We start from the raw sequence: 14,948 nt of genomic DNA, 5'->3' as shown, positions 1-14,948 counted from the left end.
CCCCCGCTCCCTGCAAGGGGCAAGGTGCCCGAAGCCTCCTGGCCTGCCCAGAGGCCGCGGAGACGGGCGGCGCGGCGGCGAGCTGCCGGCTGCGCTGGCGCGGTGTAAGGGGGCCCTCTGCCTGCCTCCCGCAGCACGGCTCCTCGCAGGGCAGCTCCAGCTCGGCTCGGGCATCCGGCTCCCTCCCTCCGTGACCTCCTCCTAGCTGCTGGGGCTGCCATGAGGGTCCCCCCGAAGCCATTTCATCGCCGGGCTGGACGAGCCCCGTTCCCGCAGCATCTCCTCCCCGGGCAAGCGTGCCCCTCAGCAGCCTCGGTGGCCTTTCCCCGCGCTCGCCCCAAACGCCTTTCAAACCACACAAAACCAGGGACACAAAAACAGCAGCAGTATTTTAGGCACAATCTCACAATATCAACTAAAAGGGAAGAATTGCTCCCTCCCCCTTCCCCATTTCTCCCCTCGAGCTAAAGAAAAAGCAAAAAGAAATCCTCATCAAGCTGTCAAGCTCAGTTTCCTTCAGGAATACAATTAAATCTCTACATGGCAACGTGACCATCAGTTCTTCCCCATCTCAAAAGATGCTTCTCAAGCAGTGTTCAGCTGTTCTTCTCGTCCACCCCCTCCTCTCGGTTTTCCTTCCCGCTGCTGAATGCAACAGAGACTGGGCTTCGCAGCCAAAAAAAGGTGCGATTTGGAGAGCGTGGCGTGATGTTGTGAGTGGCAGAAGTGAAAAGGCAGAGAAGCAACCCTCGAAAGCCTGCCTTCTGCTGCATCGGGTGTCAGCCTTGGCAAAACCTGAACTTCCAGAATTTTCTTGCAAAATTAAAAAAAAAAAAAGGCGATTAGAGGACCTGTCAGATTTGGCTGCTGCTTTTCTTTCTGTTATTCCCTTAAAATGAAAAAATAGTTCTTTCTTTTGTTTAACAGCACAGTTGGTGCAATCTGGGATGTACCTGCCTGCCAGTATATGGGGATATGGTATTGCCATCTCAGTTTGGGGTTCCCTGACACTGGCAAGATTAAATGAATGCCAAGCACCTTGATGCTGCTGTGCTTGGAAGACCTCTGCATGAATAAATGACTTTTTTTTTTTCCTAAGCAAGCTTGGAAATCTATATCCCCCTCATTTTCCCCATTTGGGGGGTGCTTTCCTACTGCCGTGAGTTTGGAGGGGGTCCATTAAAATGAATGGCGGGGCACAAGGAGAGGAAGGGAGAGCACAGGGGCTTTGCTGCTCCCAGCCCAGGGCCACAGGTGGAGCCAAGGCTAGGGCTGTGGGAGAGCTGAGCAGCTGCCTGGGGTTGGTCATCCCATCCTCCAGCCATGGGGTTACTGCATCCTCCCCCACTACCCTGTTCTTTTCTGAGGCAGGTCTGGGTGGACCTCTGACCTGCTGCAGCACAGCGATTTCAGCAATCGCACCTCCTACAACGTGGGCAACAAACAATAAATATGATGGTTACTAATAATAGCCCACCCTCTCCATCCCTGATGGTTTACGCATGCAAAAATGCTGCCGAGTCAGTTCAATATTCCCCCTGGTTCATTAAACCAGCATCCATTTTCCTGCAGATAAGATGGTCCGTCAGGGGAAGGGATGATGGTAACTCATTTGTCACACTTGTTAAATGTAGGAAAGGCTGGTTTTGGGTCACTTCCAATTTTGTGTCAGCTCTGCCTTTATTTGAGCAGCCCCATGCTTGCATGCCAAGCAGGGTGGCTCTCTCCGGTGTAGCCCAGGAGATGGGGATGGTGGCACCATCCCCACAAAATTTTGCAGAGTCGTGGGGGTCTCCAAGGGCAAAAGCACTTGCAACATGGCTCCAATGAGTCCCAGCTCATATAGAGGAACGCACTTGTTATTGCAAGAGGTGCCAGGCACATTGGTCCCCCAGTGACCTCAACTTGCAGCTTTGAGCCCCTGGCACTGCAAGTGGCATCACCCTTCGTGAGTTATCCCCTGAGCCCATCCTGCCAGGCTTGTGTTTGGGCTGCAAATCTTGAGAGGTGCAAGGGGCACCCATATGGTGAGGGAGTCAAGACCTTGGGAACAGCCAACGTGAGCTCAATGCAGGTACAGGTGGAGGGAAAAGGTGATGCAACTTCACCTCTGCACTCCTCATAACCCTCGAAGGACTTTGGGGTGTTTAGTCAGGGTCTTGCCTAAACTAGCACCATCCCAGTGGGCTTTAATTTGCTCCAATTATCAGGTGCCAGCTCAGGGTGGCTGCAACATGAGTCATTTTGGCTGCACCCTCTTTGGAGGCATTGCCATCGTGACAGGCCACCTCCTTCCTCTGCTAGGGACAAGGACTGGATACAGCCCCTAGATGTTAGGATGGAAATGCCGATGGCTATGACCCCTCAGATCTTGCTTCAGGTAATAGAACAAGAAGTAGCCAAGAGAGGTTGGGAAGAGTCTTGACCTCTGGATGAGTGACCATAGAGTAGTTCATGGACGAGATACTTCCCAGGGCACCATGTACTGCACTGCCATCAGAAACTTCAGTGCAAAACAGACCCCTGATCTGGTCTGGTGTGGAAATGCCCTCCAGCAAGTGGGGAGCAGGTAGGACTGCAGCTAAAATGAAGCCCAGGCCGGGGTTAAGGCATGGAGACCTGGGCAGGAAGGGGGTGATGTCTCGTGAGGCTTTCAGAGAAGCATCCTCATGGACTGTCCCTACAGCTCACTATGGCACAGCCCTCACTGAGCACAGCCCAGACAGTATGTTGATTTAACTATGCACTCAGCAGAGGATGAAGTGTTCCACAACGGCCTGTCTGCATTCCCCATCTCTTGCTGCACCTTCACTCTCATGGTGGGCGCAAAGGTGGATGCTGTTGCCTCCTCCTGGCTCCATGGCTGGTCTGCAGCAACAGGTCTCCCTTGGCACGAGGTCATCTTGCAGCTGGAAAAGGATGAGGCAGCTGCAGCATATGAGATGAGATGAAGGGTCAGAGGGGCTGAAAAGCTGTATTTTAGTCCTGGTCTTGCCATTCATTCGTGGTGTTTTCAAGTCAGGGCGTGTTGATTTGCAGCACTGCAGGCAGCTGTCGGGAAGGGCTCTGAGCTTCTGCCTCGTTCAGCAGCAAACGCACAGTGTCTCTGAAATCTGGCTCTGGGTAACAACCCTGGGAAGTGCTGCAGTAGCAGCAGGTTCAGACTGCGGCGATTTATTTCAATCTTCAACACTGGTCCTAGCAGGGGAGGGGGGACCTGCCCGCTCAGCTGCATTTGCTTGCTTGCAATTGATCAACCATCATGGGAGTCGTTGAGGTCTCTGCTCTTAAATCTGGATCTGTGCCCTCTTTTATGGCTGCATGCTGCCCTGACCTGCAGCAACATCCCTAACTCCTGCTTTAAATCTCTCCCAAGCCACTGCTGGTGACACTAGCATTTTCTCTTGCTGGCTTGTAGGGACCAGGAGCCCGGCCCTCCTAAGGAAGGAATTAACACAGCAGCATCATATATCAGAGGTATCTTTATTGACCGTTTACAGAAATACAGTAGCACTCGGTTTAGGGGGCTTAGGCGAGTTCTCCAGGAGGTGCCTTACTCCTCAGCATTGCTGGGAGATCCTGAGGAGAAACCTGCCCTTTAATGCTTTGGGGTTTCTCTGGAGGCTTTGGGGCTCCCTAGCACAAACTTCCTAACGCCCTCAGCTCTCCAGGGTTTGGGAGTTGTTGGAACCAGTGGATGAAACTCAAGAGAGGAAAAGGAAAAGAAACCCCTGTATGCTGGGGGGTGGTGAAGTGGTCTGAACACGTCTGATATGTTGTGAGCCAGCCCTGCTGTGGTCACCATCCATCACTGCACGCACCTCCCGCTCGGCAGGACCCCACTGCTCCCCAGAGCTCAGCTTTCTGCTGCCAGGCATGCATTGCTCTCGGCTTTGCACGCTCTTGTCACATCTTGTTGGCCATAAAATAAATATTTTTTGGTCTATTTTTCTCCCTGTACATGTGTAAGAGTCAGACCATTTCCTACAGCAGTTCACAAACTGTTTGGGGGCAGGAAAGGTATGCTCAGCTGGGCTGATCAACTCATTTAATTTTTATTCATGTATTTAATTGGCTTTTTTTTTTTTTTTGCAATCAAGGTGGAGTGGGGTTTTTTTTGCGTCCTTGCTACAAGAAACAACTGCAGACACTTCTGGCATAGAGGCATTTTGGCGGCGGCCACTGCTGTTGGCCTCACTCTAGTAGTCAGTGAGGGGGTATCGCAGGAAGATGAAGATAAGGATGATACAGAAGGTGGCAAGGGCTGAGCTGGTGATGTTAAAAAGCCGGGCTGTCTTGGCATCTTCGACTGCTCCATTTAAGTCATTGAGGAGTTTCTTATCCCGGACCTGAGACCAAAAGAAAAAAAAATTGGGAGATATATAAAAAGACATAACTTGTTTCAAGCAACACCCACACTGTAGGGTGTGTGTGCAGTGGACAAGGGCTGGGCTGTGCCTCTTTGCATTTGAATACTGGGGTGCCATAAAACACCCCGAAGTGAGGTTTGCACACTGGCTCTCCTATGGGTTGAGCTTGTGAAGTCAAGCACGGTAATGCCTGTGGGCTGGAAATGGCTGGGAGTGGAGAATACCTGGAAGAGTGCCACGTTGCTGTTACCAACCAGGCAAACCAGGTCCCTGTGGCCCCTGGAGTGGGGCAGTGCCATTTTGAGCCTGAGGGTGCACAAGGGAACTGAGGCACCATCATGCACCCCATGCACGTGGGCACTAAAGTATTCTTCCCACCATGTCACAGCCCCCTGGCCCTGCAGCGCTGGGCTTTGGCTCTCCCGGCCCATGAGCGAGAAGGCTGGCTGCGGTTTTGGTGTGCATCCCCGTGCCTCTGTCTGTGCTGAGCAGCTGAGAGGGTGAAACCTGGCATGGCATCCTACTGCAGCTCCAGGGCTGTGCATGAGCCTCCAGCATATTAAGCAGTCCTGGGTTAATGAGTTCCTTTTGCAGGTCCTATGCGGCTCGTGTAGCATCTCTGCCACTGGCAGTTTTCAATCCTGACAGTGTGGTCTGCTCTCTTCATTATCCTGTGGGCTGGGACTTTCATGGGCTTGCCTTGGGACAGCTCTGCAGTGGGTAAGGATTGTGCATGTCCATGTCACTGGCTTGCCTCCACCTCCTCCAGGCTGCTAGGCAGGGCATGGCACTGCCAGGCAGCGATGGCACCAGCAGGCAGCAGATGGCACTGCAAGGCAGAAATGCCACTACCAGGCAGAAGATGGCATTGCCAGGCAGTGATGGCACAGCCAGGCAGCACATGGCGCTGCAAGGCAGTGATGGCATTGCAAAGGCAGCAATGGCATCGTCAGGCAGCAGATGGCACAGCCAGGCAGCAGTGGCACAGCCAGGCAGCAGATAGCATGTGCAGGCAGCGGATGGCACAGCCAGGCAGCTGATGGCACTGCCTGCCAGCAGCAGCTCTGCAGTTTGAGCCCAGCAGATGAGTGGCCAGGCTTCATCCCTTCCTAGCAGGGTTGTGTCCCCATCCCCAAACTGCCCCATCAGCTGGCATTCAGCAGACCCAGGCAGCTGGAGCCATGAGGATGTGGGATGAAAGGACCAGGAGACTTTACCCCTCTTCCCTTTCCCGTAACCGAGCGGAGTATCCAGGGGCTGGCATGGCGTGGCAGTGCCTGCTTTGCTGCCCACTTTGCGGCTGGAGGGTTGCAGGCCATGGGGCTGCATGTCCTTCTCAGCCTGCCTTTGCTGCTGGCAGCATGAGCACCATCAAGGCGCTGCTGGCTGAACGCTAGGTGTCGGTGGCAGGCTGCAAAAACCAGCCCCAGCGTCCTACCTAGAAATACTAAAAGGCTTTTATCGACCAGGAGCTTTCCAAAAAGACTCTGCAACAGATTCAGACCACGTCTTAGTGACTTTTTCTCTCTCCCTCCTGCAGTGCTGGGAGGCTGTCCACAGCACTGTTCACAGGGCTGTCCTGAAAGCCTTCTGCAACTTGCTGGATATGGGGAAGGGCTGTGGAACCCCTCATTCCCACTGAGCCATGCTGGTTCATGGGGCCTCCAAAACCACATCTCAGACCCTCAAGCAACGTCCTCTCCTCCGTCACACCAGTGAGGACCTCTCTGCACAAGCACCCCCTGCCCTTCATTAATCCTGGACTGTGGGGAGGGAGGGCTGCTGCTGGCATGAGGCCCACAGGAGCTGGCACTGACAAGCATGTAGGCAAGAATGAGAGCTCTGTTATCCTCCTTGTATTAAATCCTGCAATGCCTCAGCTTCTGTTGCGCCCTGCTCCTGGGAGCCTGCAGCTGGAGCCGGGACCATCCACCCATCACCTGCTGCTGAGTGCTTGGCAGCTTCAGGGCATCCTTCTGGGAGCGGGGACAGGGGAGAGTCACAAACCGCGCGTGGCTCTGTGGCATGCTTGGCTGGTGCTCCCAGCAGCGGAGATGACCTCTGGGAAGGCAGCAAGCCAACAGCTTGGGAGCCAGCACGCCTTTTTGTATCAGCTGCATGTCCAGGATGACTCACCTTTGAAATGCTTTGGTAGGTTTAGCATCCTCCTGAAAACCCCTGGGCACAGCAGCGCTGGACAGCCAGCACCTCCTCACCCACCTGTGAGAAGTGCAGAGGTCCCAGCAGCCAGAGCCCCAGGGGCACTGGATTCGGGCCAGAAATCCCACCTGCTGCTCCCGGCAGGCTCTTTGAAGCTCTCATGTGCTTTCCTCTTCCCAGCAGTGGGCTGCTGGAGGCAAACCCTGCGCAGAGCACATGCCTTTTGCTCCTTCATCCGCTGTAACACAGCCACGGCTGGGAGAGGTCGCTGTCCGCCGCAGGCAAGCCAGTGTTTGCCATCAGTGTTTGCCAGGCAGACAGAGGTTTCTCCAGCAGACCGGTATGACCAGCACACCGAGCTCTGCAACCCTCCCGCCGCCGAGCTGCTTGCTTTGCTTTTGTGGGCCCAGTGCCTCTTGGCCCCAGGAGCTCTCCCCCACTCTTCGCCTCCTGCTCCTCTTTCCCTGGAGTGCCCTTCTTCCCTAATTTCCATGCCCAGCCCTCTCCCAGTGCTCCCAGCAGCCATTCCCACCTGACACCAGCTCGCACTCATGACTGGCACTTTAGCTTTCCATGGCTCACTTCAGCAGCGCCTGCCCTCGACTTTCCCATGGCTGTCCCTCTGTCCCTTCTCCAGTCCTGCTGCTCCTCAGCATCTCTAGCGAGGGGTGCTCAGGCCTGCCCTCTCCTCAGTGCCACCATTTCCTCCCAGATCCTTTTTTTTGGCCTCCCATCTCTTCTCTTTCTTGCTGTTTGGGCCCAAACAGTGATACGGACATGCCTTCGACTCCTGCCAAAGGGCACCCAGCTGCCTTCTCTCCCTGCCCCTCTGGCTGGCCCCATCTGCTCATGCCAACCCATGAGGCACACACTGCTTTGCTGGCATTCCCTGTGTCCAGCAGCCTCCTGCCCTTTTCCTGCCCTTTCCCTTCCCTAGCTCTCCTCCGGCTGCTCTGGCCTTGGTAACCTGGATCCCTCGTCCTTGCCGAGTCCTTGGTCCCCTTCCTCTCCTCCCTTATTTTTTCCCCATACAGCCTACGGCTTCAGTGGTCACCTTCATGCAAATCATCCCTTATTGTCCATTATAATTTATATTGCAACAGAGCCTCTAAGCACCGGACAAGTGCCAGGGCCCCTGCAGCACACAAGTGCAATGAAAAGACATTTCTCTTTCCAAACCACCCACAGCCCCGACTTCCCGCATCTTTCCAGGGTGGCCTCACCTCCTCTCGCCTGGCCTTGCATCTCCAGATGCTCACAGGCATCTCCCTTCAATATCCTGCTGCGGCATCCAAGCCAGGCTCTGGAGGAGGAGCTCTGCTGGAGAGCAGATACATGTTTTGGCTCCTTCCCTGCTCTGTCCTTAAGGAGATGCCTGTGTCTTTCTCATAGTCCAGCCTCACCTTTTCCTATTTTCATGCTCCTCCGGCCATCATTACCATAATGTGCTGGCAGCTGGTGCACAAGCTTCTTGGCAACCCTGGAAGTTGCTTCCTTCCACAGCCAAGCAGTTGAGGCATGGGGAGAACAGGTCCCCAAGGTCACAAGGCTGAACCCCCCCAAACCCAAGTGTGGTGTTTCCTTAGTCACAAACTCTTTTCTCATCATCACTTTGCCCTTTCTGGCCTTGCGTAAAATGATTTGAGGAGTTTTGGCCCTGCTTTGCACTGAGATGACTGATGTGTAAGGATAATTATCCTGCATCTGCTGACTGCAGGGTTTCCCCAGGCACCCCAAAATGCTGCTTGCTGGCCCTTTTGGACATCCCACCCTGGACAAGGCAAAGCTCATTTCTGGTCCGTCTTGATAACTTACATGTTTCCTTCCCTTTTCCTTCCTCTTCCACGAAACACAGCCCACTTTTGTCATTTAACATGCAAACGTTCCTCCTCCCCTCTCCCACCAGCGAAAGGCAGTGGTGGCCTTTCCCTCCGTTCCTGCTTGTCTGTCACCTCCCTGCTGCTCACTTTGTCCTCCACCACCTCTAGCTCACTTTGTCCTCCACCATCTCCTGGTCATTTTGTCCTTCAACATCTCCAGCTCACGTTGTCCTCCAACACCTCCAGCGTGCTGCCTGAGGGCTCTTTCTCTACTCCCTCTGACCACAATCTCCTGTCCTTCCTCCCCTTAGGTCTTTGCCTTCAGCTTCCTCTCCAAGCACACCCCTTGACTCCTACCACCCCACTTTTTACTGATCCCTTCCCCAGCAGCTACCTCCCCCCTTTCTGCTCTGGGGCTTGGCCCCTCTCATTTTTGGGAGCAGGGAACTTGGTTTGTGGGTACAAAGTGCTGCCTCAGTTTGCAGGAGGAGACGAATGGTTTGTTGATAACGAGCCTAATGGGGCTGTATTTAAGGCAGCCCAGCTTTTAGCGTGCAGCCCACAGCTGGTTGTCTGTAAACCCATTTCTGTACAGAGCTCTGCGTCCCTACACATGAGGAGCACTGGAGAGGATCCTTGGATTTATTTGCTCTGTGAAATGGTCAAGAGCTCTCCAGCCCACATACCTCCACCATGCTGGCACCGGCGTCAGAGGGCTGTTGCCTCTGCATTTCACCCACCTCCATAAACCATTGCTCTCTTGAAGAGTGGGCTGAGAGCCTGCCTGAGAGGTTGGGTGCTGCAGCCTCTCTGCTTTTTGGGGTTAATAAATAGCTACAGATTTGTACCAGTCTGCTTCCACTTGAAATGGGGAAGGTCAACACATGGCAAAAGGGGAAGGTAAACAGCCATGCCCAGAGCTGTGTGCTAAGGGCTGGGCAGAGAGCAGGCAGGAGAGCTCAGGTCTCCTGGGGTGCTATCACACTGCAAATTTTGGTGGCCTCGAGGGGCAGGAAAACTCTGCAATCAACCCTGCGGACTGCTGGTGGGTCTTAAAAAGCCAGCAGGGCTTCTTGCCATCTTCGACTCCATACAACTACAACATGGCATCCGTACTGAGACTCATCTCAGCTCCTCTGATCTACCACCTCATGGCATAATGGATACTGAGAAGGACCTGGCTCACTCTGGTGGTCTCCAGAGACAGACCTCCTAACGGCTGAAGCAAGATCTCCTGCCACCAGGCGCTTATGCATCATTAATTACCGCTTGGAGCTGGGAAAGAGGAGGGGAGGGAGCTGCCAAATACTGGGCTACGGCATTTGCTCCTGATGAAAATCAACAGAATCCAAAGCGTTGCCATTGGAGCGATCCTTGCATCTGTGCTGGGCTGGGGTTAAGGTTACTTCAGGGTTTCTAACTTCCCTGGTCCTGCAGTTTATCTCTTCTTCCCCAGCATCAATGCATGCTTACATGCAAGTGCCTTGCTTGCAATGCGGGAGGCTGACCTTGAGAAGCCTGAGATGCTAGAAATAATGCCCAGAGGGATACGTGAGTTGGTGCGACTCCATTGCAGCCCAGCAAGCTGTATCTGCTGAGGATCTGGACCACTACAGGTGTAAATAAAGATGAGGTGTGCCATCACACTGTTATTCAGAGCACTTGGCTGGGGTGTCTGTCACACAGAGCACTTGGCTGGGATGTCACAGTCTTTGCCCTCACCTGACTTTGAGTTTCTTTGAGTAAGTGCATAAATTCTTTGGTGCTGGGGTGGGTTTTTGGCATTTTTTAGTAAATGGTGGTCACCACGAAATAGCATTTCCCTGCAGAAAGAAATCTAGAAGGCTGCAGCTCATGTGCAAAAGGCCAGGCAGACATGGAGGTACTGTTTCTCCAGCTGCAGCTGAAACCAATAAAAGTGGTCACGGGGAAGAAGACAGCTTTATAGTAATATTCAAGTGTACCTAAGCATACATCTGGTTTCCAGCATAGGCATTGTGCTGCTGAAACTGGTGGAAATACTAGTGCGTGCTGAGGTCCATAATGAAGCATCTCATGGACTTGAGGCTCGAAGGAGCTACTGCTTTATTAACGGTATGAATCTGGCAAAAGCAGATGATGTTTATGGCAGGGTATTGAAAGTGCTATTTCTGATAATGAAAATGATGATTCCTGAGGTTGCTAGATGTTTCAGTTACTTGAAGGAAATGGAAAAACCATAACCTGGGAACCTTTTAATGCCATCAGCACCATGATGGCCCTTCAGCTAGGAAACCTGTGCTCCACTGGCGGAGGGCTCTGCTGTCAGAGGTCCCAGACTGGACTCACAGAGGGGAAGGTGCTGCTCCCCTCCTCTCCCTCCCACAGCACCTAACTTGGTCTCTGCACAGCACAGACATCCTAGAAAGGCTGGGACTTAAGTTATCTGCTGCTAAATTGTCCTTACATTTAATTGCAGAGGAACAAGAGAAGTCTGTTTAAAGGGACATCTGTCCCCAGGGCATTCCTTGCTTCTGTTTTCTCTGAACAGAACCTTATTGACTGTAAAAAGGATGAAAACAACAGGCAAAATGACCCTAACATCCAGCCTAGCTGGGATGTTGTGAAGGTCTCTGCAGTAGCTGTGAGTGAGGAAGGATCCCATCTTTCTTAACATCCCAGTGGTCTTCCGCAGGACAGTCTGCTTCTGCCCCAGCATCCCTGTTGCCTCCCACTACCCATCCCAACAGCAGTTTGCAAGGGCCTTCACCATCCCTTTGGCCACTTGCTAGTTCTGTCCTGTGCCTCTGAAGGACATTTTGTTTCTATTTTCCCCCTGCCACAGAGTCACAGCCACTGGGAAGCTCCAAGACCAGACCAGAGTTATTCCTACCCGCTCAGCTCTGTGTCTGTTCAGGTACCACCACTACATCTGATCAGCTACCGCCTCCACAGTCCAAAAGCCAAGGCTGTTTGACAGCCATCTTCTATTTTCCTTTCCCTGATTTGGAGCATGTTTGCCCATTTGCCTTCCCTCGCCACTGTTTCTTTTTTTCACACTGGAGTTTATGTCCTCTAGACCTTTGCAGCTGGATGCTGAGCCCATGCCTCTGCCCCGGCACGAGGCTCCAGCCCGAGTTACTTCTGGGCTTTGCCCTTCCTTCGACCTCGTGTCAAGCATAGTGAAGGGTCCAGCCTTTAAAAAACTTGTAGGTGGCAGACCCTACTCTGTCCTGTCCCCTGGGGATGGGTCAGCCGCGTCCTCAGGCTTCCTGCCCCCACTGCTGGCTGCAGGTGAGGGACCACATCTACCCAGATACCTGCTGTAGCTACTGCTGTGTCCCCGTGATGTGAAACCCTTTCTTAGCCTGCCTCTTGCATGGGAAAGATGCCGATTGTTAAACGCAAATCCAGACGAGCAAAGACACAAAAAAATGGAGGAAGCCAGTTTCTTCCCTCGATGGCTAAATGCGTGGGGGTGTTAAGGGACTCCCTCCCCCCACCTATGTTAGGCTGCCACTGCCTGGATTTGCCCTTGGGTCAGTCCTGCTTGTGGTGATGCTCAGCCCCAGCATGACATGAGCTATTAAATGCTTCACCCGGGCAGCAGTGAAGCCTGGATGGGTACTCATCACCCATCTTGAGGAAGGGGAAACTGAGGCAGGCACCACAGTGCCAGTGCTGGCTGAGCCCAGGGCATGGGTCCATGGACTTGACCCTGAGCCTTTCTGCGAGAGACCCTGACGGGCTCGGGAGCAGCCTCCTTGCAGTGCTGGGCACTCACAGTCCAGCTCACGTGAGCTGGATGGGGTTAATTGATCTGCTTTTGTGACGAAGCCAGTCCGGCTGTGACCTGGCCTTCCTCTAAACGCTGCCTGCCAAAACAAATCAGCTAGCTCCTCTGCGGGACCACCCAGCTGCCCCGGGCTCTCTCCACATCCATTCAGTTAGTTTTGAGGCTGGCAGGCAGGGAAGGGGAGGGCAGCCCAGGCCCCTCTCTGCTGGCAGCTGCCGAGGGGCTGCCTGTTTGCTGGGTGCCATCCCTGCTGGGCTGCTTTCCCCTGCAGCTACTGGGAGTAACCCAGTCCCGTCCCCTTTGCCAGCTGTGCTCTACAGCATCACCCTCTCCATCAACACGGCTCTATTTCCCCCCAGCCCCAACACTGTGCAAAGCCCCTCTGCACTCTCTTTCCCCTCCTCAGCTACCCAGGGCTTGTTCTTACGATGCTGGCAGGTCTCCAGGACTTTCCTTGGGATTTATAGGGCTCAGGGCAGGTGTGTGTGTGGAGCTGGCCACCAGCTCTGGTGTTTTGATTAGGGAGAGGGCAAGAAGGAAACAGGCAGGATTGCCCTGCACCTTGGCAGCCTCTCCCCCCTGCAACTCTCCAGGCACTGGATGATCCTGGCCAGCTGCTTCTTATTGCTTCTGCCTGACCATCCGACACTGCCGGCTCCTACTCTGACAAGATCACTAACTGATAGGATCCCAAAGAAGGGACCGAGTGCCGGGGTGTGTGCGGGTGCAGCACGAGTCAAGCCAGCCCTGCGTTGCCTGCCTGTCACCCTGCCGTCACGGTACAGAGGAGCCTCTGAGGCTACTGGAGCAAGTCAAAACACCTCTTCTCCACCTGAAGCAACATCACTGGCTCCAAAACACACCTCGGCTCTCTCTATCCCCATCCCCAGTGGCTGCAACCTCTCATTTGGGTGGCAAAGATGTGATTTACATGAGATGTGACCCCCAAATGCTTCCCCTCCCCTCCAGCCACCCCTTACCCTGCGCCTCACACTCCGTACTCACTTTCAATGAATAGGCCAAGGCGATGAAGCCGAGGCAGCAGAAGTTGAGGTATACGAAGTTGAAGATGGACCAGAGATAGTAGTCGTTCACCTCGGTGGTGTCGGGGTAGATTTCAATGACGGTGGTGGGGTTGGTCATTGTCTTCTTCTCCACTGAGTGCTTGCACGGGACCGCCGGCCGCAGGCTATCCCCTTTACAGCTCTTGCTCTCCATGAGATAAACAGCAGAAGAAGGAGACAGGACAGGTGAAGCTTGCCGGAGAGCTGGGGGCTTGGCGATGCAGGCAAAGCAGTCCTGCGGGGGGCCCTGGGGGGGCCTGGGGGTCCAGGCCACCCTCTCAAAGGGGCACGGCGGGCCCAGGGGGGGGTCCTGTGTCCTCTCCGTGGTGGCTGCCGCGGTGTCACCGCGCTCTGCCCTGGCAAAGCGAAAGCCCCCCCCGTGAAAAACGGGGGTGAGGGGATGGAGAGGCGGGGTGGGGAGGACAAGAAAAAGGGGGGGAAGGAGCGGAAAAGGGGAGACGTGGGGGGGAAGGCAGGAGAGAGAGAGGGACCGGGAGACAGAGGAGAGAGCAGGGAGAGGAGCGAGGGAGTGGGCAGAGGAGAGAGGGAGGAGAGGAGGGCAGGCAGGAGGGGGAGGAGGGAGCACCACTACGCCCGGGCACCACAAAGCCGCCGCCTCGGTGCGGAGCTGCCGCCGGCCCCGGCCCCGCGGCGGGGGGCAGGGGAGCGGGCAGCAGCGGGCAGCATCCCTCCCCCTCTTCCTCATCCTCCCCCCCTCCCGCTGCCCGCTGTCCTGCGTGACCCGCGCCCGAGTCACGAGTGGGAAATATATTTAAAAAAAAAAAAAAGAAGGAAACAAAAGCAGAAAGAAACACTTGGGGGGCAGCCGGGGAGCCTCCGGGGGAGTTGCCAGCTAGCCGTGCTGCATCCCCCCCGCAGCCCTCCATCCCCGCAGATCGGTTTGTCGGTCGGCCTGTCTGTCTGTCGGGGCCTTCTGCTTTCCGTCCCATGCCGGGATGGGAGCGGGTTGCTCAGCTGCGGGGCGGCGGGCGGAGCGGATCTCCCGGTGCGGCAGAGCAGCCCGGCCCCTCGCCCTCCCACCCTCCTGGGGGTTTTATTTTCGGGGGTTTTTCCGCTGGCTGAGTCCTCATCTCTGCAGGTTTCCAGATGGGACTGCATTTCCCAATTCCTTCCACCTGCCAGCAGCTCCCCCCCCCCGCCTTTTTTCTGGGGGAGAATATCGTGGCCGGAGAGGAGGAGGAGGAGGGGGGAGAGGGGGTGAAGACAGTGGATGGGGAAGGGGATGTGGGAAGAGGTTCCCCCTCCCCCCAGCTTTGCAAATAGAAGAGACTGGTCCACCTCTGGCTGCCCGTCCGTCCGTCCATCCGTCTCCTCCGAAGGCATCAGGAGGAGCAAGGGATACTCACAAGGAGGGATGCGGGGAGTCGCTGCATATCCGGCTCAGCACTGCCTCCGGCTCGGCTTCCTCGGCACTGGAGTTGCGGGAGGAGGGGAGGGCGAGGGGGGGGACACCCATGGGCTAGGGGTGTGTAAGGGGGGAGTTAGGGACTTGGAAGGTCAACGTGCAGCTCACTCCCTCCCCCACCCCGAACATGCTCCACGCAGGAGAGCTTCTCCGTGTCTCAGCGCTTCTCCTCGTGTCCTCCCCACCGGGACGTCACCTCCTGCTTGGAGCATCCTGGTAGCGCCCCGCCGGAGAACGGCACCTCCTGGGCCCTGGCCGAGAGGCTTCCCTGGCCATCTGGAGGGTTTGCTTGGTCCCACTCTCTCCAGCATCACCCACAGAGACGTTTGCAGT

The 14,948-nt window shown here is 55.1% G+C and overlaps 1 protein-coding gene across 1 annotated transcript; it reads right to left on the bottom strand.

Annotated features, from left to right (window-relative positions):
• Positions 1-4,199: 4,199 nt before the first annotated feature.
• IFITM10 (interferon induced transmembrane protein 10) lies at positions 4,200-14,666 on the bottom strand. Its single transcript, XM_075713221.1, has 3 exons — positions 14,557-14,666; positions 13,131-13,545; positions 4,200-4,349 (listed from the first exon to the last, which is right to left on the bottom strand). The coding sequence occupies exons 1-3, from the start codon at positions 14,664-14,666 to the stop codon at positions 4,200-4,202; spliced, it is 675 nt and encodes a 224-aa protein (XP_075569336.1).
• Between the last annotated feature and the right edge of the window lie 282 nt (positions 14,667-14,948).

The sequence above is a fragment of the Pelecanus crispus genome, chromosome 6 (assembly GCF_030463565.1).
Source record: "Pelecanus crispus isolate bPelCri1 chromosome 6, bPelCri1.pri, whole genome shotgun sequence".
Lineage (NCBI taxonomy): Eukaryota > Metazoa > Chordata > Aves > Pelecaniformes > Pelecanidae > Pelecanus > Pelecanus crispus.
This window is presented reverse-complemented; position numbering and strand designations above follow the sequence as displayed.

What these genes read in the sequence shown, in the direction of transcription:
- IFITM10 (XM_075713221.1), bottom strand. Translation starts at nt 14,666, where the DNA reads ATGGGTGTCCCCCCCCTCGCCCTCCCCTCCTCCCGCAACTCCAGTGCC. An exon ending in GACTCCCCGCATCCCTCCTT is followed by an intron (nt 13,546 to 14,556) that starts GTGAGTATCCCT and finishes TCGCTTTGCCAG; the next exon opens with GGCAGAGCGCGGTGACACCG. An exon ending in CCTTGGCCTATTCATTGAAA is followed by an intron (nt 4,350 to 13,130) that starts GTGAGTACGGAG and finishes TTTTGGTCTCAG; the next exon opens with GTCCGGGATAAGAAACTCCT.